Source organism: Engystomops pustulosus, chromosome 10, assembly GCF_040894005.1.
Source record: "Engystomops pustulosus chromosome 10, aEngPut4.maternal, whole genome shotgun sequence".
Taxonomy (NCBI): domain Eukaryota; kingdom Metazoa; phylum Chordata; class Amphibia; order Anura; family Leptodactylidae; genus Engystomops; species Engystomops pustulosus.
In genome coordinates this window covers 63,072,676-63,098,058 of record NC_092420.1, presented here as the reverse complement: position 1 = coordinate 63,098,058, position 25,383 = coordinate 63,072,676, and the positions used below count along the sequence as shown (strand labels likewise).

The 25,383-nt window shown below is 39.2% G+C and overlaps 1 protein-coding gene across 1 annotated transcript; it reads right to left on the bottom strand.

The window, feature by feature from the left end:
- Positions 1 to 98: 98 nt before the first annotated feature.
- On the bottom strand, positions 99 to 22,826 carry LOC140104859 (calcium-activated chloride channel regulator 1-like). The gene is made up of 15 exons (XM_072128608.1): positions 22,707 to 22,826; positions 17,866 to 18,125; positions 17,593 to 17,733; positions 16,249 to 16,396; positions 14,227 to 14,335; positions 12,649 to 12,826; positions 10,617 to 10,841; positions 8,125 to 8,349; positions 7,672 to 7,849; positions 6,577 to 6,683; positions 6,011 to 6,232; positions 5,357 to 5,627; positions 4,523 to 4,687; positions 4,205 to 4,435; positions 99 to 2,723 (listed from the first exon to the last, which is right to left on the bottom strand). The coding sequence occupies exons 2-15, from the start codon at positions 18,022 to 18,024 to the stop codon at positions 2,356 to 2,358; spliced, it is 2,727 nt and encodes a 908-aa protein (XP_071984709.1). The 5' UTR covers positions 18,025 to 18,125; positions 22,707 to 22,826; the 3' UTR covers positions 99 to 2,355.
- Positions 22,827 to 25,383: the final 2,557 nt, after the last annotated feature.

The following is a 25,383-nucleotide window of genomic DNA, read 5'->3' as shown; positions in this document are numbered from 1 at the left end:
TGGGTAGTAGCTGTATGGACAAGGGTCTCCGGACCTTGAGATTTCAAACCAGAAGTCGACCATAACAGTTTTAGATTGTGAACATCAATAACATTAGAAAAATCAGCAACTTTTTATTTATTCACATTTATTTGAGGTATTTTACAGATATAAAAAATAAACCACATTCCAAAAATATGAATCTTTGTAATAAAAATATATATTTTATCTGTGTTTTTTTATCCTAGAAATGATGTATTCATTGACTGTTCTAAACGTATGTATCTTCCTTTGATACCCTTTGTCATTTACTTGTCATTTACTATAGAAGTATAAGCTGAATACACATTATAAAAGCTGCTGTATTGGATGATTCTGGATCTATACAATTATGGATTTCTTCCCATTCCCCTACATAAGGTTTTTCAATACATCTTTTTTACAGAAAACTGTAGAATCCTTTATACATGCCGTGTCAGGCGTAAAATTGTACTACAAGAAGTGGTGCAGGCTATAGCTAATGTACCACCATGGGGTGTCCCCTTTCTGGCAATGCCCACCTTGTGCCCATACCTGACCACATGGTGTGGGAGGTGGCATAAGGAGCGGAAAAGTTTCAATTTCTGGCTGTGTACTTTTTCATGGCTTGTACACTATGTACACATGTAGTTAGTTGAAAAGTGAATTTCACTTATTGCCAATTTATACTTTCTCCATGTGCCAGGAGATTATGTCCTGCCTATGAAGCGCAGACTCCAGAGCAATAACACACTTTAAAATTGCACAAATAAAATGACAACACAACAACTATAAAGCCTCTCTATATGTAACAAAAAGTTCCATGTGACTTTGTTAAAACTGTAAATTGTACATACTCTCATTGATATACCTCATGTGAACAATACTACATCTATACATGATAAAATTTTACATCAAAGCTTTGTACCCTAAATCTTTAATCATTTCATGATATGATACTGACTTCCAGTGCTCTTTGTACAGTGTGATAAACCAGTATAAATAATAGTAATATTATGCTTAAATGGATTGTACCAACAGATTCTACACTTTAAACAGAAAACCCCCTCATGTTGGGTATGAAAATCTCTAGAACTCCCTCTTTTATCTGAGATCTTGCCCCTATTACCCATAAAAGCTCTTGTCTAAAATCAAATGGAAATGAGCAGACGAGTCAATTTTCGCCTCAGATGAGTAGCTTTTAAAAGCTGCATTGGGAGTTTCATTTCAGATACCCTTGCCTTATGTTTTAGCTACTAAAGCATCTAAGAATCTCATCTTTCAGATTACACAAGGCTTGTGGCTTTTGTAGTTCCCAGAATCACAAGCCTTCTAAGTATTATAAAACTGAAGATACTGAAGGGGTGTCTTAAATGAAACGCCCCCCTGCAACCTCTTAAAGAGATTAACCTCCGGCAATATATGACTCTTCTCAGCTCATTTGGACATGATTTGGAGGTGATTTGTTTTTATGGGTAAATAAAGAGAGAGATTTCACTTAAAAGAGGGAATTAAAAAAGGTTTCATACCCAACCTGGGGGGGCAAGTAGTTTGATGGGGTAAATTCTGGCGACAGAGTCCATTTACATGTATATCTGTACCTTAATAGGCACAGAAAACTGTCCAGTGGATCACTACTCTAATAGACACTACAGAAACTGAGAAAGAAAATATTACATTTTTCTAAAACAATTTGAAACTTGATTCTCCAAATTTTGGAAACTGATCTAATTGTTATTTCAAAATATTGTTTGCTACTGTCAGTTTTCTAATTATGGCTAAGACAATGTTCACCTAAACATGGAGAGGCAATATAACATCTAAAACGTCTTACATATCCAAGTGTTTCTTAATTTTTTTCCTCTCATTTTTTAAGTCTTATTTCCTGAATCCCAGAGACCAATTCCCATGTGTCGCTGAATTACAATGGTAAGAACAACATGGCTGCATGTGGACGCAGGTTACTGCAGACTATTTTGTGGATGCTTCTTAGTGAGGATCTGCAAGGACTCCATACAGTCTACATGCACGTAGTTCTGCAGGACATAGGGTCTTCTATATTATAGACCTATTAAAAAAATTTTTTAAAAGTTGTATTGGCATGGGGTCGCTGTCTAAGTTGTGCCAAAAATATGAATATGTGCCAAAAGTTATTGCTTTTTTTCAAAAAATAAGTCAACTAGTAGACGGTGTAACGTCTCTTTTTTCATTCAGCATTTGACACTGTGATAAATGTGCCCCATTGTCTTTGCACTGGTTGTCATTTCTAACCAGTATATCTAAATCACATTTTTATAAACAGGCCCATTGTACGTGGCTTCAGTCCAAAATCTTGTTTTAATATATTCACATTGTGCTTCAGAGATGATAAGCGAGTATTGTCAGCACAAGAGTCAAAATGAAAGTGTTCCCAGATCCCAATATGCTGTTGGCCGAATTTCCTGGTTTGACCGTTGGTGCTGGTTTGGCCGCTGGTGTTGGTATGAACAGAGCCGCCCTCGCCACATTTGATGGCTCTGACTTTTGTCCTGCCTCGTCTATAGCAACTAAGCCAAAATAAATTACAGTGCCATTTTTAAGAGCGATGTCTTGAGGAGTGAAACTGAATTCCTCTGCTGATCCTGCGATCGCTGGTGCAAGACTGGAAATATTGACTGCTGTCCCATTGTCAAAGTTCTCCACAAGCGCCTCGCTGTTCAGACTCATTCGTAAATCGTATCTGGAAGCTAAGAAATGAAAAATGCACAGCATGATCAAACGGATCATTTTCAAAGTGTATTTCATACATTTCTTCAAGATAAATTTTATTTGCATATTTCCCAGAATCCTCTAGTGGAGCATCAATGGCTATAAGTCTCCACACACCTGCAAGGCGGTCTAAACTGGCAAAGTCTTCATAAGGAGAACTCCCTGACCAATATATTTCTTAACTCCTTTATACATTTTGTGTTATATTATTACTACACGTTACTTAAAAGACTGTTCATACTTAATATTATATAATTAACCATTAGTTTATCAGATCTGTACTGAGAACATGAGGGCAACCATCCCTTTAAAATATCCCACAGGTGTATGTGGAAACGGCTGCACCCCAAATTAAAATCATTAAAGGGAACCTGTCAGCAGAAATTTACCCAATAAACCATTATCAGTATGTTGTGAAGGAGATTAACACCTTCCAGATCCTGTTTCTTTCAAGGCCCAATGTGATGGCATTATCCAGAAAATCAAATGTGAACTAAGATGTAAAATGTCTGTATACCCCCTCTACTGTGTTTCACATCATCCACCAGACTTTAGGACTTTTATGATGTCCCTGGATGCAGAACGGTCAGCAGTTAGGGAGAGCTTGACTTCAGTGCCGAGTTCTCCGTTTCCACGAGTTTATATAACAAATTAAAATCTCGTTTCAAAGTTGGGGCTGGGAAGAAATGTGATCTGCAAGGGGTTATTCTGCATGATAACATACTGGTAGTTATTAATTATATTATTTCTGCTGACATGTCAACCAATTTCAACAGAAATTGTCAACCTATTAAGTGCCCAGTATCTTATTTTAGGAAAGACAGGCTTTTTTTTTATCTGTTCCTGTGCCAAGACACTGGTGGGACATTTTCTTCTCTACCCATATAACAGTGCATGTTATGTTTGGGGTATCAGTACTGACCAAAAGATGTCCAAAAATCAGTTATAGTCTATGAAAAAATGTGTGGTTATTTTTTATACACAAATTATACCACCTGTAAGACACATACAAATATGCAATGTTTGCCTATAAAGGCCCCCGCATTAATATTTATTAGGGTCATAGGTTATATCATTTTTGATTTCAAGGGAACAAAACTGTTTACAGCCATATGAGTAATTTTCTAATCTACATTTGGTGTCCTGCTCCAAGTCTATTTAACAGATCTTCAACTGGATTTACAAGTAGTACATGGTAGGTAGGTACACCTTTGTATGCTATTTTGAATCCAGATACAAGAACAGATACTACAGTGGGTTGTTATGTGAAAGCATCAGAAGTTTGTTAGAGAACATTAGTGAACATACAGCATCATGAAAACCTAGGAACACACCAGGCAGCTGAGAGATAATGTCGTAGCAAAGGGGTTTGCAGCGATAGGTACATAGTTGGTAAAATATGCACATCATAAATCAGATGACAATAACTTGCTTCTATGTCATGACAATTGTGACGTACCATTTCCTTTATCCGCATCATCACCAGTTGCTGTCCACGTCAATCTTACTTTTAGATCCTGAATGAATGCTTTTAAATCCATGATTCTACTAGGCTTAAAGAGATCTGGTAAAGGTCCTGATGGCACATTTGACACTACAAAAGCACCGCCTGAAGATGTACGGCTAAAATTTCCCAAATTCAGATCATCGATTGTAACTTTTGGTTTTGGTGGGTTCTCAACCAAGGTACCTGTTAAAAGAGAGGATTTATTTAACGGTCTCAACAGGTTATTTAATAATAATAATTCCAGTAATAGTCACATAAAGATCATTGTACCGTTTTCTACATAACCAGGGAGGTATAATGCCCGGCTTTTTGGAATGTTGGCTTTGCCGTCACTATCTTGACTCTGTACATGTACTTTTAGGTTGTATCTGCCATTTCCATTAAAGTCAGTAAAGAATCTGGTATATATGCCATCATTCTTGATAATATCAGCACCTTTAAAAAAAAAATAGTTTATTTAAATGTATGAAAGTAAAATGTAAAACTGCATCATAACTTTTATTATTAAATTAATAATTTAAGTTCAAATTTAAATTGTAAAACAATATATTTTTTTATATTAAAAAAATAAAATATTCCTGTACTACTACACATAACCAGTAGATGGTAAAATGCTACTATTTTTGGAAAACCATATTGTCAGCAGGGAAAAGCAAATAAAAAAAATATCTGAGCTCTATGAATGTGAAGAAGAGTGCATTTTGTAATAAATTTTAGTTTAATTTATGGTTCAGCAATGACCAACTAGGATTTAAATTTCTTTTGGTGGTGGAACCTGTTACAAAGTTTGACTTAGGGCTTTGGATCTTCATGTTAAACTACTACCAGTGGTGAATGACTTTAGGTAGTTTCACTCACACTTACATTTTTATTTTAAAGAAACTGTTTTTGTGGCAATTTTTTTATGCAACTTAAACCAAAACGAAATGCGATTTCCACAAGAATTCAAAAATATAAAAGAAGAACATGACATTTTCCTTTATGTTGGATGCCTTTTCATCTTTAGCAAAAAAAATATTAGCATCAAATATTAAGAAAATTTATGACCTGTCAAATATTTTATAATAGGCATTAGTGGAAAGATACTGCATTACGACAACTTACCTGCACCATTGTCCAGTAGCGGCAGTGTTATCACTTTGCCATTCTGTGGCTCAATAAATGCAGTAACTTTCACTCCCAAAACTGGAGCAAGTCCTTGAGTGACTGTTGCATATACAATCATCGGAGAAGGGAAGATGTTCGTGTCAGCGTTCATATATGTTTCGGCCACGATAGGGGGCACATCCGGATTGGCTGCTCGCGAATTTACTGTCAGACCAAGAACTTGTTCTACTGATTGAGTATTACACAGATTGTATTCCCAATCTCCAACCTATGATAAAATTTACAAACATTGTTAGATGTCTGGACTATTATAAGATAAAGCATTTACATACTGCTGATTGGTTGATTCACATGGGACTCTTGGGGGTCCTCATTTTCATGATCGGTAGGAATCCCAGCAGATGGCTCCTTATTGGCCAGGTGCTTATACCTAGTTTTATACCTTAGTTATTGTTTCTATAAGAAGAATCCTTTCTGGGATTTGCAAGAATTGAACAGAACAGTTGCAAATCTTTCCATTATATCTTATCTCTACATGTCCATTTCTTTAGGTAGGTCTAGTAGGTGTACGTGCTAATGTAGAGTCTTAAACACTCAAGGACAAGTTACATCTAAAAACAAGATAAAAAAATAAAAATTACAAATAGTTACCTCTGCTGTGCCTGGGATTGTAAGACGAGAAGATTTTGAGACAATATCACTGACAAATTGGGCGTTCTTATATTCTTTCCCTTTTGGATCTTTTAATTCAATACTTGGTATTATATAACTCCAAGTCACTAAGAAGAACGTGTCATTGCCCACTGTACTATCGATGGTGACTTTTCCAGCCAGACATTTGTTTGGTTGGATTGTGGTTGCTGTACTTTCAATCTGTTTAGGAGAAAAAATATTTAAAATACAACATTAAATTCTGTTGGAGTCCTGTAAAATCTACTTGTCATCTATGTACAGACGTTTTCTACAACCAACCAAGCCCTATAATTACAAACAACCCTTGCAGTAGCACCACGGTTGTGGTGGTTGACCAGAGATCCATAAGATCCTCTAGTGGACATAGGTCTCTGAAGCTAAAACTTTTTATATCAAGTATCAAATCGGGATCACATCCGTCTTGGATGTCACTGGTGACAGTCATGCCATGGATAGGGCATTGCCATTATTTTTTATGTGCACCTAACCTTATATTGACATGGAAGCTGACCATTTTTGCTTACCTGAATAGATTGCTGTAAAACATCTCCACTCCCTGATTGTATCCCACTGAATGAGTCAATCAAACCATTTGCATCAACTTTATCAGATGCAAAAAGTTTTAAGCCACCTGTGGACAAATTACATTTAATTAGGCATCATTAGATGATTTTAGAATGATTAATGTATGAATTGACATAGATAAAGGCTGGGATGGAATCCTTGCGAGCTGCTCCAACAGGTAGTATCGACAGAATTAGTTACAGAGACCTGATGACAGGTGTCCTTTAAAGAGGACCTGTCACCAAAAATAATCAATCTAAGAGCACTTACTAAAATAAACAGCTCCCTAGCCCTATGCCAGTTATAGGAGTGTTATATTGCTAGCTTTATTGGAACATACCGATAAAGCTAGCAAACTGCAGTACATAGCCATTTGAACAACGGTCCAAGTTTACAGTGGTCCAGCGTATTCATGAGGAGGCGGTCCGAGGAGGCGAAGACTGCAGCATGAAGCCTGGCAGTCACCGCCGACATATGGTGTGAGAGAGGTCCGGGGAGAAGATGTGGAGAGGGGAGCACCTCGGACTGCCCCCTCATGAATACGACAAACTGCTGTAAGTTTGGTCTAGGGTTCAGGCGGCTATGTAGTGCAGTGTTTCCTAACTTATTGGTATGTTCCAATAAAGCTAGCAGTTTATTATTGCTATTAGTGGGGTAGGGATAGGGAGCTGCTTACTTTAGTAAGTGCTCCTAGAGAGATTTTTTTCAGGTGACAGGTCCTCTTTAGGTAGCCTAATAAGGGCTTTTGGAAAACTACGAGCCACATTTATAAGGGTTTGTACCCTGAAGGATTTATCAGGAGGCTCAGAGAGGGGCACCATTATACGCTGGCACACTTAGAGCCAATGTATGATAAATGTGCCACAATGGCTTATTTAGGTCACAAACCCTTTACTGTTGAAGCTATACCCCTTTTTATAAAAACTAGCCCCAAATGAAATATTTTGTCTTAAAATTGATGCACACAAAAATACAAATTACAAGATTTTGCTGCACTTCAGGCCAATTTCTGTAGCCACACTTCTAGCCTCGTTGTATAAGATGTTGTAAAATACCTGTTAAATCAGCTAATTGCTCTAATCCTTTATCCGCTTTGTCTCCCAGAGCAATGGTATGAATAATGGCACCGCTCGCCTTAACTTCTTCAAAGCAACTGCTGATGGCGGTGTCCTCACCATCAGTTAGCAGTACTATTTCTGTGCCATATGTACTGCTATCAGTTTTTTTGTTTACCTAAATCAGGAGCAAAAAGAAAATGTTTGTGACCACAACTTTGACCACAAAGGCAGATAATTGTAGATGGTGTCAGACCCTACTGATCTCCTACAGTTGCGTCATCACGTTTCTGGAAAATCCCTTGTTATTACATGGCAATAAAATGACTACTATGTGGTTCATACAATTTATAGGTTATTGACTGATGCTAAGGGCAGATTAGTATCTTTGTATTTTAATATTTTTGAATATCCCTTATTTGACATCAGGACAACTACATGAATACACTGTACCTCAAATCCTTTGCGAACACCAGCACAGATGTTTGTGCCACCATTAGCTACTTTTGGCAGAAGCTGCTTCAGTTTTTCACGCTGGAAGGTGTCAACAATTTTAACTAATTCAGACTCAATTTTTGCATCACTGGAAAAAGTGACAATTCCAACAGAAGATCCTGATTCAACAATTTGCATGATGTAGACCTCAGACGCTTGGTAGAGACGGGTAATGCGGTCAAACTGCAGGATGTGGAAAGAGAATATGATAAGAATGTGGGTTATCAGTGAACTGCACATTTGTATTGTATTTGGTAAAATAATACTTTTAATATTTAGTTTAACCACATTTCAAGAATTGGAACAAAAGATGCTCCAGAAAGGATCCATACCAGCCGGCAGCCCAGTATTGGAACACTCCAACTTGATATCTGCACTACTAGCCCACCCGAATACCATCTATGATCCAAAAGTAAAATCCTCTGGCTAGTTACAAAGTGGATTGTTTGGATATGGGACAGACAAATGATGTACTTTTTCAGTACTGCATTGTTTTGGGGGGGATAATAAAATTGAATAATAAAATTGGAGTTTTGATTAATTTTACGTGTGTAACGTCCATGCCAAGATGTTCCTCTGTCCGTGGATGGCAGATCAGGTGGTGTTAATTTTGATGTGTTTCCTGTGCATGGACTGTGGTATAGGTTTCTTCTGTGTTCGGATTGATTGAGGGTTTCTGGTGTGATGGTCAGCTCCTCCAGTATGCTGCTGGAGGCATGTCCAGGAGTTCCTTTAAATATCTGCCCAGTCCCATCAGATGCGGCTGGTTATAGGTTATATCTCAGCTGCCAATCTTTCCGTGTGTTATTGCTACTCTATCATTTATTCTAGTTATTGATCTCTGCTTTTATACCCTTAACTATCCCTTTTGGACTCCAATTCTGTTTGGTTGTCTTGATTTGTGTCTCCACATTGACATACGGAGGGACTGCCTTGGTTGTTGTCCAGTATCGACTTAGGATACGTTAGTCAAGTAGGCAGGTGACAGCTTTAGAGGGCTGAGCTTAGGGCACACTGTCCTGTCTGTCTTCCTTGCTTCCTTGCCACCCTCCTTAAAATGTGTGGAACTTTTTATATGGGGACTTACTACATGTTTTACTGGTTGCTGCTTTTCTAAACTATAAAGGGGACCATTTTTAAAATGTATGAGTTTTATTATGCTAATCATTTTCAGTATTCCATTTTCCCATTATTCTTATGCTACTCGTCTTGTAAACTTATTTTCATATTCCATTTTTTCCACTCACATCTATACTTACATATAGGTTCCTGCGTTGTCTCTCTTCCTCTCCGTCCCAGCTGGGGTGCTTTCCTATAGCAACGAAGCAAACCAGAAGTGCTTCATAATTGGTGCGACCGGGCAAGTGGTTGGTGTGGCCAGCTGCATGCTGCTTTCTCCTCCGGTCTGCCCTTTCTCTTTTTTATTTAAAGCTAGCCCGCTTGTACTAAACAAGGCTGATCCTCTGAGCGGTCATTGCACTGTGGCTCCACAACGCTGCTATATAGGGCCATCGGCCTATTTCTTTTTTACTCCTTACCCTCCAGTAATCTGGTGCGTTGTACACATATCTTGTCAGTTCAGATTTATTCATATCTTGCTACCTTATGCATGATGGCATTCATTATGTATACTTTTGCGCAGGATAGCATTGACTGTGCATGCTTCTCACAGGACCATATTTCCATGGGCATTATGATTCATTATGAATATGAATATTGTGTTTAATTATGCCATTGGCCCCCAAAAGTCCTTTCACGTCCGTTTTCACTTTTGTGGCCGGTACATATGTTCAACACTTTTAGTATCTTTTCTACCCATCAGGAGATACTAGTTTTATTTAGGACTTTGGTACATTTGGTACATGAGTATTCAATTACTCTATCTATTAGTTAAGTTTCGGTCACAAATGTCTCAACAAACTTGCCCCTGAGAGGTAGCAAGGGAGAACAAAGGCTACTGGCTATTCCATCCTTCCACTTACGGTATATATTGATTCTATAGCTGTATATGTCTTTGTTGTGATAAAAATGGGACATTATATAAATTATAAATTCTGTAAGTGATCCATCACATTTTTGATTTGTGAGACACCTCACTGTATGAATAGGATCCTTTTTACGTATAGCTGTGATGAAAACAAACCATTTTTGGCTGTGAATTGTACATTATCATGATGTAGCCACCTTCAAAACTAGTTGAACAGATAAACCATCATACATAGAGACAATGGAGGGGTTTACAAGAGCTTCTGTGCAAGAAAAGTGACGTGGAGGAGCGTGAAGGGGGCCTTGCACAGTGGTGGAATGTGAGTTACGGTCCCTGGCACAGCTGCCAGCCAGATATTTCAGGAGGCTGGAGCCTTTCAATATATCCAGCTCATCCGGTGGGACTGTGCCAGTACATGATAAATCCCCCCCCCCATAATAAATTGATAAAAATATGAACTTACCTGACTCATACTTCCAGAAACATCAAGAACCAATGTGACTACTCTGTCCTTGTACTGCAATAGGGCGAAAGTAGGGCCGGGAATGTTAGTGTCGGTTAATGGAACAGATGCCTTTATATCAGGAGAGTCCATTATCACTTCCCATGTGCTTTTCTGGTTACATAATCTATTCTGTTGATTTGGAGCTTCTTTATTATGAGATTTTGCATTGCAGAATGCATGCACCTGAAAAAATATAAATTAAGAGAGATGAATGCATTCATGCCAAATAGTCGTGAAAAGTTTACTACAGGATAAAAAAAAAACTATGGATATTTATTTCCTCAAAACTGAGCAGGTTTTGTGTCATTTAATGCTGTTTTTCTTCAAAAATGCCTAAAAAATGTATTGTTTTTCAAATTCAAGCAAATCTTTATATGTTTTTCCTAAAACATGTTACTTTAAAACGTGTAATCTGTAGGTATCAAGTTATAGAGTGAAGGAGCTAAACAGATTGCTCAGCTCCTACTGCTTTGTACAATGGTACCTGCAGATATCACAATATCTATCATCCTCTCAGCCCCTTCTGCTCTATAACATCCTGCTTGCATACAGAACACTATGGGGCACATTTACTTACCCGGTCCATTCGCGGTCCAGCGCTTCTCGGACGAGCGTTCGGGTCTTCCGGCGATTCATGAAGGTCCTACGCCCGATGTCCACCAGGTGTCGCTGCTGCGCCGAGGTCCGCCGAGTTGCGTCGGAGTTCACTGATCTCTTCCTGGTGCATATGAGTATGGCCCGTGCAACCAATTTTTTGTTTTAAATGCAGCGGTTTTTCCGAATCCGTCGGGTTTTCGTTCGGCCACGCCCCCCAATTTCCGTTGCGTGCATGCCAGCACCGATGCGCCACAATCCGATCGTGTGCGCCAAAAACCCAGGGCAATTCATGGAAAATCGGCGCAACTCGGAAATATTCGGGTAACACGTTGGGAAAACGCGAATCGGGCCCTTAGTAAATGACCCCCTATGTACAATAGTGATAGGTCATTCACAAAGGAGCCGGCACAAAGAGGCGGCTCTTTCCGGTGAATGAGCTGAGTCTTCCCTGAGAGGCAACGGCTCACTTAGCCCCGCTCCTATTATGTGACCACATCCCCTTTTAACCCGAAAAGTTTGGGTTCCAAGTGGAGCAAATATGGGTGGTGGCTGCCTGAAAACAATTTATTACATAGGGAGGTGTTTAGGAGCCAGAAGAGTGGGCTTTTTATAGAGAGTGTTGCTCATTATAAAGAGCCAGACTTCCCATAACTAATGTACAATCTGCTCAGCTCCTTATGTTCTATAACATGCTGCCTGCAGATTAGACAATGGGCCACATTTATTAAAGCCTTTTTCGCCATTTTTCTGTCATAACAAGAAAGAACATGCAAACTGCTTGCACATGTATTGAAGAAGTGTCTGCACCAGTTTTGTGTTGCAGCTACACTGTGTCCAGCAAGACAGAAAGAATGTGCACCAAAAGGGGCGTTCCAGTGCAGAGTCGGACCGTGAACCAAAATTCTGTCTCCATCACTATTCTACAGCATGAACAAAATGCACCAGAAAAAAATCGGTGCATTCTGTCGGAGCAGTGCAGGGGGCGCCAGATACATGAAGATCATACGACACATTTCATGAATCTGGCGCACAATGCACACTCTGCATTTTGCACTATTTTCTATAAACGTCGGCCACTGTGTACAAACTGTTCAGATCTTCTTTTTCTACATACTATACTGTCTACAGATTACCCATAAAATCTACAGTTTACTTTAATGATTTTGTTAAAATATTGTAACGCCTACATATAAATATTATTTTGGGTGGAGTTTCTATGAGCTTAGCAAAAAGTCATATTTTTTCTTTTTTAAACAGTATCGCCCTTGTCTGCTATACTAGCTAAGTCCATTCACTTAATAACTGAATAAAAAGGTACATTTCCATACTTGGCTTCCTAACCCTGGCATTAAGTCAGAGAGTAACAATAAAGCAATTTAGTTTGAGTGCTTACAGGTTCCAGTGCTTGTCCATACATAACAGATTCATGGACTTCTCGGTCCACATTCGGATAAAATGCACAATCCGATTCAAAGAGCCCAGTTGTTAGGTCTACTTGACAGTCTACTTTTTTACATCCTCTTGCACCGCAAATGTCCACTTTATTTAGTCCTCCCAAGGCCAAGGGACACCTGAAATATAAAAAAATAATAACCTGTTAGTTGTTTGAGACGGTAATTCAATACAGTGACATAACAAGAGTCCTAAGGCAGAGTCCCCCCTCCCAGAATGTAAGCTTATGGGATGTTATCTTCGGGTTCATAAATTACACCAATGTGTGTTAAAGGGGTTTTCCTCAGCACACATGTTAGGCCCTATCCACAGGATAAGGCCTAACTTACTGAACAGTTGGGGAGATTTATTGATGAGACACCACAGATCACAAGAATGGGGGGCTTTGATGGGGTACGAGGTAACGAGGTAGATGAATGGAGCAGATGGCCGCGGATGTCCGTTCTGCTCCAATGATCTCTAAGGAGCTGTTGGAGATTGCCGAGTATGTGCTCTGCTCCACTCATCTCGGGAAGTGACGAGGGGTGAGATCGAGGGGTCAGAACCCACTGGACACCCTGTTCTTGTGATCTGTGGTTGTCTCATCACTGAAACCCCCACCGATCAGCAGGATAGCCCAATCCTGTTGGTGAGAAAACCTCTTTAAAAACAAAATATGTAATAAAATACAATGTTCCCTAATTTAAAATGGAGCAAATACACACTGTGGGATATGTGAAAAAATCAAATGGGGAACAAAACCTGACATAAGGTATAAAGGTACTAAAGACAGAGTAGACCTTAAGACACTTTATAAAAACAAAGTCTATATGTTTTGGAATAAATATTTGCTGAGTAAAGATTTATTGAAATATGTACGCTTTGTCTGCATTGTCGTTTTCTCCATACTTGGATACTTGGATTTCCTTGGAGCTGGACAAAGAAGTTCTTTGTGCTCTGAAGTTCCAGGTTGTGAACCTTATGGAGCTGATTCTTCCTACGTTTGTTTGTTTCAATAAAGTCTTTTTTGGAGACCTGAGTGAAACCTACATGTGGCCATATGTTTGGTTTGATATGGTTGTAATGTTATGGATAATAAAAATGGATGTGCCCTATGTAAGGATATTGAGAAATTATATTGTACATGGAAATAGCTGTTATGTTTACTGTGAGATTACATTTTATACACCAAACTATAAATCAAGGAAGTTACTGATATGTATACGTATTTCCCCTACCTGGGATTGGCAGAGATTTCTTATCTTCTCACTTCACCTCAGATGAACTGAGACAATGTTTGTAGCAACATTAACCTCCCAAGAACAGTCACGTACAGGACTGCATAACAGGGACATCCAGACAAAATAATATGATGTATAAAAGATCACTTTGATGATGTCTGAGAGCCCAATCCCCAAAACCTGAGTCTGTACATAAATTCTGATAACATACCCCTTTATGTTTTGGGGCGTTTTTTTTTTTTTTTTATCATATAAAAAGTATTCACTTCAACGTTTACATCTATGTTCCATCTTATTACCTTGTTGCTTCAACCTTGCCCAGTTTGCTGATATAGAAGGGAATATCATCATTGTATTCATCAAAAACTCCCCATCTAAGGTGAGCCCATTCATGAACAAACACTCTCCCTATGAAAAGAAAAGATACATTAAAGGGGATCTGCACCAAGCAACCCTGCCCCTCAGCTTGTGGGTTTGAAGTGGGAGAGTAAAAACACTCAAGGATTCAGGTGTGCTTCCATAATAGGTCATAACACTCCACCAAATTCATTGAATGTTGAGTGTTTTATCCTGCATTTGATCCTTCAAATTATTTGTTCCACTCTGGCATCGAAACTATTAGCAGGCCAGAGCACGGGGACAAGATGTCCGGCGCTTCGGGCTGCTAATTATGCACGCCCCATGCATATTTAGCAGCCTGGAGCACTGGACATCTTTTCCCACCTGCTAATTATAAGTTTTTTTTTCTTGGTGATCCTAACGTGTCAAGCTTAACGAAGAACACCAACTTAAAGAGGAGCAAAAGTGAGTATTTCTAGTTGTTTTTTCAAATGATTGATTTCCTTTAATTTTTTGACTAATTGCTATATGACCAAGACCCTCCAAAACCCCAAAACCACGCCCTTTCACAAAGCCACACCCCTTTGGAAAACAGCCATAAAATGGTCTGAAAGCTTAAATGTGTCGGAAGGTGGTTTTTTTTTTTTGCGCAAATCTGCCTTTTTCGGGCACAGGAGCAATAATGAATTCCTTCCTACGTATTTACATCACTTGATTAAATAAATCACTTATTTCCTATAAATATAGTGGATCTCACTTCTATTTCCTGATGACTGCTATGACCTATTATGGAACCACATCGGAAACTGTAGAATCCTGAGGTCCAATTAAAAAAGGCACTACTTTTATCTCTTTCATTAATAAAAAATACCAAAAAAAACTTTTAAAAATGATATTGCTGTAACCTGTCATATGAATTCCCAGTAATTTCCAGCCCACGAATCCTGTCACTTTCCGTAATTTATCTATTGTCATCTATTTCAAGGTCATAGACATTTTGTTAATATGTAACATTTTAATTTCCAGTGTTTTTCTACTTATAGCGCATGCAGCCAATATTCTGGTTAAGACTGATAACAGTGGAAGGGAATAGATAAAGAAGTGAAAGTACATTTTCACACACTCCCATGACGGGACAACATGCAGTACTCACACAGGGGTAACCACAAGGGACTATTCTAAGTTATTTACTGCATTACCAAAAACCATGAGAGCTTATCCACCCACACATATTCTGCACATACATACACATTATAATCCATACAAGTCCACATAATATTAGTTTTGATACAAATATTAGTAGCATTTTTTTTTGGCATAAGCCTCATTACCATCAGCAATTTTGACTTATTGGAAGCTTTCTTATATATGTGGATGAGGCTTAGAAGCGTGCAGAAGTTTACTGGTGTAACCTCTAGTGCACATCTACACTAATGCACATGGACATCTCATAGAGATCTTAATCAATGTGGTTTATCTCACCCCATCACTCTTAAAGTGGTCTTCCACGCTACAAATATTGATAATGTAATCCAAACATAGGTTTTCAATATCAGATTGGTGTATGCAAAAGCCAAACACCCCCACAGATCAGTTGTTCTCAGCAGCTGCTAAACAGAGAATGATAGAGGAAGCAGACGGCTCTGTTCTCTGTGTAGTGGTCAGATCTGGTTACTGCAGATCAGTTATTTTTTATCCAAAAGGTAGGAACCTTCAGTCACTCGGTCCACCACATGTTCCTTGTGCTGTGTATCATCTAAGAACAGCTGATCTGTAGGGGTGCTGGGTGATGCACCCCCACCAATCTGAAATTTTAGACCTACCCATGGGATAGATCAGTAAACCCCTTTGGTAACCATCTAACATGCAGTTTTTCACATACAAAGTGTAAATGGAACCTTATAGTTCTCATTTTCCCTTTATCCTAGAGGAGCATAAAAAGCCTGAGATTTCAGCTTTGATATAATATTTTGTTTCTTTACCTCTGGGTCCATATATCCGTAGTACTTTGTCATTCAGCATAAAATTTGGTGTAAGATGTATGTATTTTCCTCTCTCTCCACAGCCACCATATTGCAGTGTGTAAGGAAAATCTCCATAAATGAAAGGGTCGGCTATGATAATATCAGCCTTTGATAAAAGAAGAACAAGCAAAAGATTAGCATGGAGCTTAGAAAAATATCATTTATTGCATCAAAGACCCAACACATTGGTCCATATAAATGAAAACTGGTGCAATCTGCCTAAGGCTACATTCACACGATGTATGTCTGCCATACCGTAGGCGGGCATACATTGGCACCGGGGAGAGGAGGAGGTTGAGAAAGATAGTACATGTCCTATCTTTCTACGGGCTATGGAACAGTATGGTACCGCATGTGTGCTGCACTGCACTGGTCACATACGGCGCCGTGAGGCCATTGCGGTGTATGGGGGACGTATATATGCCATATATACATCCCCCATACATTTATGTGAATGTAGCCTTAGTGCATTTTGCCTCACTAATGTGTACTTTGCGCTACATTATTTAATAATGTTGCCTGCTCTTAAAGGAAACCTACCATTTCAAATTGTCGGTGTAAGCTGTAAACACCGAGCACCAGCTCAGGGTGAGCTGGTGCCGGTGCTTAGTTTCGTTAGTGTTATAAACCGCGGTATCGCGGTTTTAACACTTTTTAAACTTTATAGCAGAAGCTGCTTCGGCGCTGCACGCGACCGTGCGCGCGCAACGCCTGCGGCATTTCTGCGGCATTTCTGCGGCAGTTTCTGCTATAAAGTTTAAAAAGTGTTAAAACCGCGATACCGCGGTTTATAACACTAACGAAACTAAGCACCGGCACCAGCTCACCGTGAGCTGGTGCTCAGTGTTTACAGCTTACACTGACAATTTGAAATGGTAGGTTTCCTTTAATAAGTCTGTTGGCCACTGTTAATTGGTCTGTTTTCAAGATGTGACACTTTTTGTTTTATTTTAGTGCACTTTGGTTCATGCAGTTGCGACACAATTGTGAATTTGGCGCAAACTAGGAACATACAGTTTTCAAAAGTGTTGGACAAAATGCAATCACGAAACAATAGTGGCACAAACACATAATAAATACATGTTCAAGCTCCAAACACCTTTTCTTTAGTGCAAACTGGTGCCAAGACAATAATATATCTGGACCAATGTCCTTTACTACATGCAGGACTTCATTATATGGACCAGGTTTCCTATACCTCTGCTTGCTGACAAAGTGTTACATATTCCGTGATACTACTGGGGATTCCAGCAAATTTTCTGATACATTTGATCACCTGATATTCCTCTGTATGTGACTTACCTTATCATAAGACTCTGTTTTTGGTCTTCCGTATATACTGTTACTGGACCAGGTATTGGGGATTAGAATTTTTGCACTTCTAATATAGAGTCTGTTTTCTGTAGCTTGCAACATATAGGATGAAGCATCTGTTACCATTTTCTATAAATAGAAAGAAAATGCTATTATTATAACCATAGACCATTCCGAATTGATGTATAAATGCAAAATATGTGCACAAATATGTGATGTATACTGTATATTCTATGTATAAAAGGAAAATTGATGACTTACTTTTATATTGTCAATGATATTGCTGTTTTCAGGAATCTTTGGGTTTATTGCAATGATAATATCCTCGTATCCATTGTTTATAAGCTTTACTAGAGAGTCTCTAGATGAATGTGTGACTTGTAGGACACATAGTAAAACAAGTATCCCGACTTTCTTCATTGTTGCCTCTGTAGCTCTGCCAGCCTCCGATGTATAGCCAGGCTCAATGGAGATCTGTACACTGTGACAATGTTATCCCTTGTAGTTCTCTCCGAAATGACCTACAATAAGTCAGTAATTTCACATTATTGCACAGCTTCTTCTGTGAAAGGGATTTCCCGCTTTATGTAATTAAGGCTTAATCCTTGTATTATAGAGAGTTGTGCAACTCTTTCACTATTTGTTTCAGTTTTCAACAACTACATAGAGGAACTTTCACAAGTGAAACTCATCTGCTATTATGGCAGAGATAACATGTAGGATAACATAAATTAAGATATATTATATTTTTCCTTATATACTGTGAGTACTATTGGGCTGATGTATTAGGACTGGCATATCGTGCGCCACTCCTAATCATTGGCACATACGGTAACTCATAGTAATTCCAGGGCAGAACTTCTGTGTCAAAATCTAAATCTACATCCGACCTTGCAGAGATCTCAGCTATCACCTTTTATTGAAAGTGACATGTGTGGGGCCAGAGCTGCATTGCCATCATGTTGGCTCGAGTTTGCATGTAAATCGTGGATATACCTATTGCTCAATATCAGTACATAAAAACCAGCTGCAGGCAGGAGCACAGCTATAATAGGGCTATTACTACTTCTGGTATGCAGATAAATTCTCTGCCCCTAAGGCATATTTTAGAAGCATTCTCCCAACCACTCCTCTAGTAAAATATTCTACAGTACATTAAAGGTTTTTGATATAACATCAGTTTTTCCTTATCTGTATATGTATGTATAGGAATTGTTTCTTGTAGTCACAAGTCCTCCTCAGAAACAACTTTAATTACAGAATACACTTCAAGATTCCTGAATGTAAAGATCAGAGGGTTATAAGTAGCCTCAACCATCTAAAATCCCACATCACCTCAAAAATTGGACTATCTTAGGCTGGAAATCTGTACTAAGAATTGTCAAGATGCAATGTAAACCATTTAGTCAATTTTTTATGCAACTTGTCGATATGATATTTATTGAAATTCCATTTATTATGCTGAAACTCTCAATTGCTGTGGGTTAGCCAATTGTGATTTAGATGCAGCTAACTTGTTCCCTACCCGTGACGCTGTATGGTAGCACACTGATTCACGTGCCAATGACATATGACTGCCCGTAAACACAGGCTCCAAAAGGTGTCACAGGTGTTCCTGCGACCCATGACTTGGGTCGCGGGCTCACCCGTGCCCCTCTCTGTGCTCCAGGCTCCTGGCAGTCCGACTCACCTGTCCCCGTTCCGACTCCGGCAGTCGTGCACATCCGTCCCCGCCTCCTAGGGTACGCACATGTCGGCTCTCGAAGATTTAAAGGGCCAGTGCACCATTGATTGGTGCTGGCCATTCACAAAATCCTTGATAAGCCGGTCTTTCCCTGCACACCCCACCGGATCTATGTGCCTCATAGCCAGTGAGAAAGCTTGTTACCTATGCCCTGTGTTTAATCTGCGATTTCCTGTTGTAACCCCGTTTCCGTTATTGACTCCGATTCCGTGCTGCCTGTTCTGACCTATTGCTTCGTTCCGGACTCTGATCCTATGCTTCCTGTCTCGACCTCCTGCCTGTCCCTGACCATGATCTTACTTTACATGGCTCAAAAATTGGGCACACTAATTTTTGACTTTCAGATGGAAAACTGGCAAATTTTTTTCCCCTTGCTGCACCTGTTGCACCACATTTATTACATTTTGGCGCCACAATATTGGTGCTTTTCCAATTTTTTCGACAGGAATCGGACACTTCCTATTCCACCATCATTAACATCATAATTATGGAGTTAGTGCAGATAATTTTCGACTGTGCACCAAATCATTAATCCTTGAGCCACAAACGTCCATCCCTGTGCAAACTACAGCAAGATTTGTGCGATAGAAAAAAGGACCCAATGCACGATAGATGTATGCCTGCCTATATGTATGTGTACATGTAGCATAACAGTGTGTCTAGGTAGAAAAGCACAGACACACTTAAAGAGACCCTAAACGAACTACAGGCACATATGGACCTGTGGTTTAGGGTCCCATATTGTCCTGTATCGGGTCTCTGCATGGGCCCCATGTAAAAAAAAGAAACATTTATACTTACCTAGATGAAAGTTCGATGAGATACATCAGATTGACATCTATAGCTGTGCCCAGCATGCACCTTTCCTTGGGATGCTGTGAAGCCAACATAATACTCCATCTTCATTGTGTATGCGCTTTACCCTCCATGCATGCCCAGGGAAGTCGGAGGGAAGGTAAGTATAAAAGATTTTTTTTCATTGCGCCCATGTAAGAACCTCATGCAGTTCGATTTGGGGCACTAAATCACTGGTCTATAATGTGACTGCTTTAGTGTCAGGTTTAGTGAGTGGTTTAGTGTCACGAATTGCCCTGACAGGTTGTCTTTAAGTGCAGTATGGTCCCACAGAGGCTGTGGACAGACCCCCTTTCATGGATCTATAGAACAACCTGTAAGCTTGTTAGCTTTAGTTTGACAGGAATGAAGTCAGAAAGCTCAGGTAATTAAAACTGTTTCCAGTGTAGACAACTATAAGGTGTTGTAAAATCCTTGAAGGAGTTGTACTAAGTATTTTTGTTATTGTTACCCCTATTTGCAGGATATGTTTGTCAGGGTCTGGCTGCTGGGACGTGCCCAGATCAACCTAATGGACTATATGAATTAAGTGACCAGTTCAACATTTACCTTGCCATGCCATTGAATATTGTGGGAGTGCTTGGCTATTTTTAGCACTCTCATAGACAGTGACTGGGAGAGCTGGAGAGAGCAATATCTGGTGCTCCCATAGTATTGGATGGAACGGGGATGTTCCTGGCCCTGCTGCTTAGTTAGAATGGACAATGATTCTAGGGGTCTGTTCACCTGATGGGTCGGATTCCAGTAGGAGAACCACCACAGTCAAATTGTCATCCATATCATGTCGATAGGGGATAAAGTTACTACTTGGTGCATCCCCTTTAAATCCCACCTGGGAAAGCTCAGGACACTTGCATTCTGTTTCGGTAATAAATATTATTTTGCTGTAATGATCAGTATAGTATTTATGCTATTTATACACTTAGACTTATCCATAGGATTCCTTGTTACTTCATGGAGGTGGGGAAAGGAACTGGTAGCAATTGGTTTCTGTAAAGGTGGGGTGGTGGGTGGGCACAGCTCTAACTTTACAATGCATATAGAACCTGCATCATGTCAACTATTCTGAACCCGCAGCATAAATCATATATGATAGGTATTGTTTTGTAACATATGTATTAGATCTGTATAATTACCATCTACTTTACTGCTTATTAAAAATATCTCCTTTTACCCTCCTTTTTTCAACAGCAGACTGCACTTTACTATACTGCAGACCCCCACCTTCTCTGTTTTCTTACTTTCGTACTTAAAAACTGAACAAAAAAACCTATTTAAACAGGAAGGCTTTGATGCACCATGCATATAGCCATCGCCTTTCTATAGCCTGAAATACAAGAAGCGGCTCAGGAAAAGACAAGGGTGTTTAAAAACACAGTCACACTCCGAAAAAGAAGCCACAGCAGGTCACATGACTCAGCGGTAGGAAATTCCATCCGCTATCTAAGCATGGACATGAAGGAATTTTGTTTAACTGTCCATCATGATGAATAACCCAAAACATGAAAAATCCTTAATGTACTGCTCTAGTGGATTTTACATTTCTAGGCACGATATTCTTCTCCCTTGCCTGTGAGTGTCCCAGTGATGTCTAAGGTGCAAGAGAGTTGCAGGTTCATACAAGATTCCCCAGACTACTGGAACACATCCTGTATTGTGCAAATACTAAAATGTAACATAATGTGACGTAAGGATAATAAAAGTACATTAAGGATCTACTCAATAGATCATTATCTAGGAAATATATGATAATTGGGACTTCTACCATTAAAGACATAGGTGGTTGTCCCAGTACACTAGAAAAAGTACAGCAACTAAGAGGGGCAATCATAGCATGTACCCTGGGTGCAGGTGCAGATTACCAAGTGGGGCACCAACAAGTTACCTTGACCAGGGTATTTACATACAGGGCGACATTAGTAAACTGAATATTTGCCATGGCAAACAATGTGTAGCTATAGCTTTGCTCTCAGTTTCACTTCTATGTCTAAGTGCAAGGTGATTTTTAACGTCTTGGGACTCTACTATATATTAAGCTGGTGGTGGGAGGAGGGACGAGGTGTTTGAAAACTTATTTGCATAAAGATCGCAGTTACACACATTGGCTCCCTACAAGACTGGACTTTTTTTAACATTCCTGTTTGTACATGAACTAATAAAAATGCAGGAAAACTAATTGGAATGAATAGACTATTTGTACAGAAAAAAGTATTAGCTCCGTTATGTGGCCATGAATAATAATCACAATTACTGCAACAATAACAATATAAAGAAGCAGAAAATAGTTTATAATTTCAGTCTAACACATCTGCTTTTTAGTAGACAATCTAAACTCTTTAAACAAAATTGGCTCATTGTTTATACTATTAAAGCTGCTCCAGAAAATCTAATTTAACATAGTATTAGACAATTATCAAATATAGCAAACTTCTTGTCGCCTCAAGTTTAAAAAGCAGTAGAACTATAAAGTGAGAAGAAATCCTGACAATAAAGAAGCACTCACCTGGAGGTTCAGTGTGGAGCAGAGAGCAGCTCCTGGTCCTACACTAAAAGCGAGTAGCTGGAAGGCGTCTATATAGCTCCAGCAGGCGGCTGCATTCCTCCAGTACACTCCCCTTTCTGTAGCTCATCCTGTCTATGGGGTGAGGGCAACTCCCTCTGGACATCTAAACAACTTCTAGTGAAAAGATAATCTGTACTTAGGGAAAATACCTTTGCACTCCTGGAAGAGACATGTTGCCAAGCATGAATAATGTACAAGATTTTATACAACTGCAAATACAAATTTTGAGTAACAAAGTTTCCAGAGAAGAATGTTTTAACATATTCATATCTAGATCAAGGAGGAACATAATCTAGTGGTCTCTGAGCTGTGGCACTTCTAGGTATCATACAACAACAACTTCCTGAATGGTCTGAGGTTCTCGAAACTACAGGTGGATGCTGTGGATTGTAGTCCTTCAGCAGCTGGAGAATTGTTGAATTTGTTGAAGGCATAAATCTGTATGAACTGTGTAACAATAGTAATATTGTTATTGGATAATAAATGTTAGTAGAATAATAATAATAATAATAACAATAATAATAATAATAATAATAATAATAATAATAATCACATAATTAAAATAAAAAACACCAACACATAAAATATAATACACTAAATACTACACATTGAGGCAGATTTACCTATAAGGCAACCAATGCAATTGTTGGGGGTCCTAGAGATAAGGGAATGGAGGAAGGAGCACATCGATGTCCTCAGGATGCCAATCCAATTAATCTAGGGCAGATTTGGAGGCAATAGGCTATTTGTGCTGCCATTTGGAACCATTAAGGGGACCCCTAGACATACCTTTGATTGGGACCTTATAAAAATCAAATCTGCCCCTGATTAGAGATGAGCAGATCCAATGTTGTGGTTCGGTTTCGGAAGCCCGACCAAGATGTATTGCTGGATTGGCTCTTTGGCCACCAATCTGGCAATACATCCAGATCGGAACTCCGGCTAAGCTCATCTTTACCCCTGACTGCATGAGACAAGTCACCAATCAGGGACCAAGGTTAGAACAATTAGGTTTGGGAATAATGGGGTCCGAATCGTGCACTTTCGTCAGGTTTCCTGACGATTTCCGATTTGCGGTAGATTGCCCCATCGGCGCATCGGCGCCGGCTTTCAAGCAACGGAAATCGGAGGCGTGGCCATCGGAAAACCTGAAGGATTCGGAAAAACCACAGTATTTTAAAAAAAATGTTGTCGCTTGACACGCACTTACATACACCAGGAAGAAGATGGTGAACTCTGGTGGACCTCGGCAGACCTCGGCGCAGCAGCGACACCTGGGGGATATTGGGCGCACGACCTTAGTGAATTCTGACAGGACGCGGATCCACGTCGGACAACGCGCCGCAGGATTCAAAAATGGACCGGTAAGTAAATGTGCCCCAATGTGTTTTTAGATTAGTTAAATACTTCATATAATCAGAATAAGCCTGATTTAGAGTAGTGCATTCTAGAGAACTGGTGCAGCTTAAGTCTTGGAGATAAGCAATTAATTGTTGGTTTTTAGACCATGTTAGTCTTAGTCCATTGGCCCAAGTAGGCCTGTATAAAGCAAGGAGAGTGGTGAGATTAATGTAACTGTACATTGTATTCTATTGAGAATGGACAACCAGCACATTTTATTCTAGTTTTATTGTAGAATTAGAGGGGGTCCAACACCATTATGAAAAACATCATACAATATATTATTTATATTCATGTAGGAGAAAAAATCTACACAATTTATATTGTAATTTCAGATTGAAACTATACAATCAACAACATGTTCATATTATGACTTGAATATTAATGCTGCAGAAATATTACAAAACAAACTGGATTAACTGCAGTTTCACATTGGAATGACCTTTGTCGATGCACAACTTCCAGGATGTCCTGGCTCATCTTAAGTAAATGTTGAAGTTTTGGCAACATATAACTGTTATTTCATAAGAAGGGAGACATAGATATTGCCATGTACAGGTTTGTTACAACATATTTAGTTTATGTTAGACCAATGATTACTAGGCATAAAAATAGTGCAGCAATAAACAATGGTGTGAGGGTCAATAAGGCAAGAAGCTAAAACAATGCATGTAAAAGGTTGTTATAGTTACTTTACATCAAGAGATAAAATGACAGCTGCAGGGAAATGGGAATATGACTAATAAATTATGGAGAATAGGAATAAATCTACTGATATCCGGTCACATGTGATGTTGACATTTCATTATAATAAATGACTCATAACTTGTCAATGTTATTTTTAATTTTAAGATCTTAGGGGGTTTTCCATTTTTTATTTTAATGAACTATTTTTAAGATCAGTATCAGATCAGCTCGGGCCACTTACTACACCGTGCATGGAGCCAAAAGCGGGTGTCTTCATCCACAGTACGGTGGGTCTTGCAAGGAACTGTAGACTTATCTGCAATCCTCTTCTGTCCAATGACCTGATCATTTTACTATGTTCTGGAACTAGAAGTGAAAAAAGAAAGAAAGGGAAGTTACCTGCTTTCAGCAATCACAGCTCAGAAAGTTATCGGGGACATAAGAACCTGCTTCGGTAAACCAGTGGTGTCCTCAAACCACAGTACATTAATTATTTCATATCCTGAAATCAGAGCCCCCCACTGGACAT

Excerpts from the sequence above, each read along its gene's own strand:
- LOC140104859 (XM_072128608.1), bottom strand. The coding sequence starts at position 18,024 with ATGAAGAAAGTCGGGATACTTGTTTTACTATGTGTCCTACAAGTCACA. Across the intron at positions 14,336-16,248 it reads ACGGATATATGGACCCAGAG|GGAGAGTGTTTGTTCATGAA; the intron begins GTAAAGAAACAA and ends TTCTTTTCATAG. Across the intron at positions 4,688-5,356 it reads GCTACTGGACAATGGTGCAG|GTGCTGATATTATCAAGAAT; the intron begins GTAAGTTGTCGT and ends TTTTTTTTAAAG.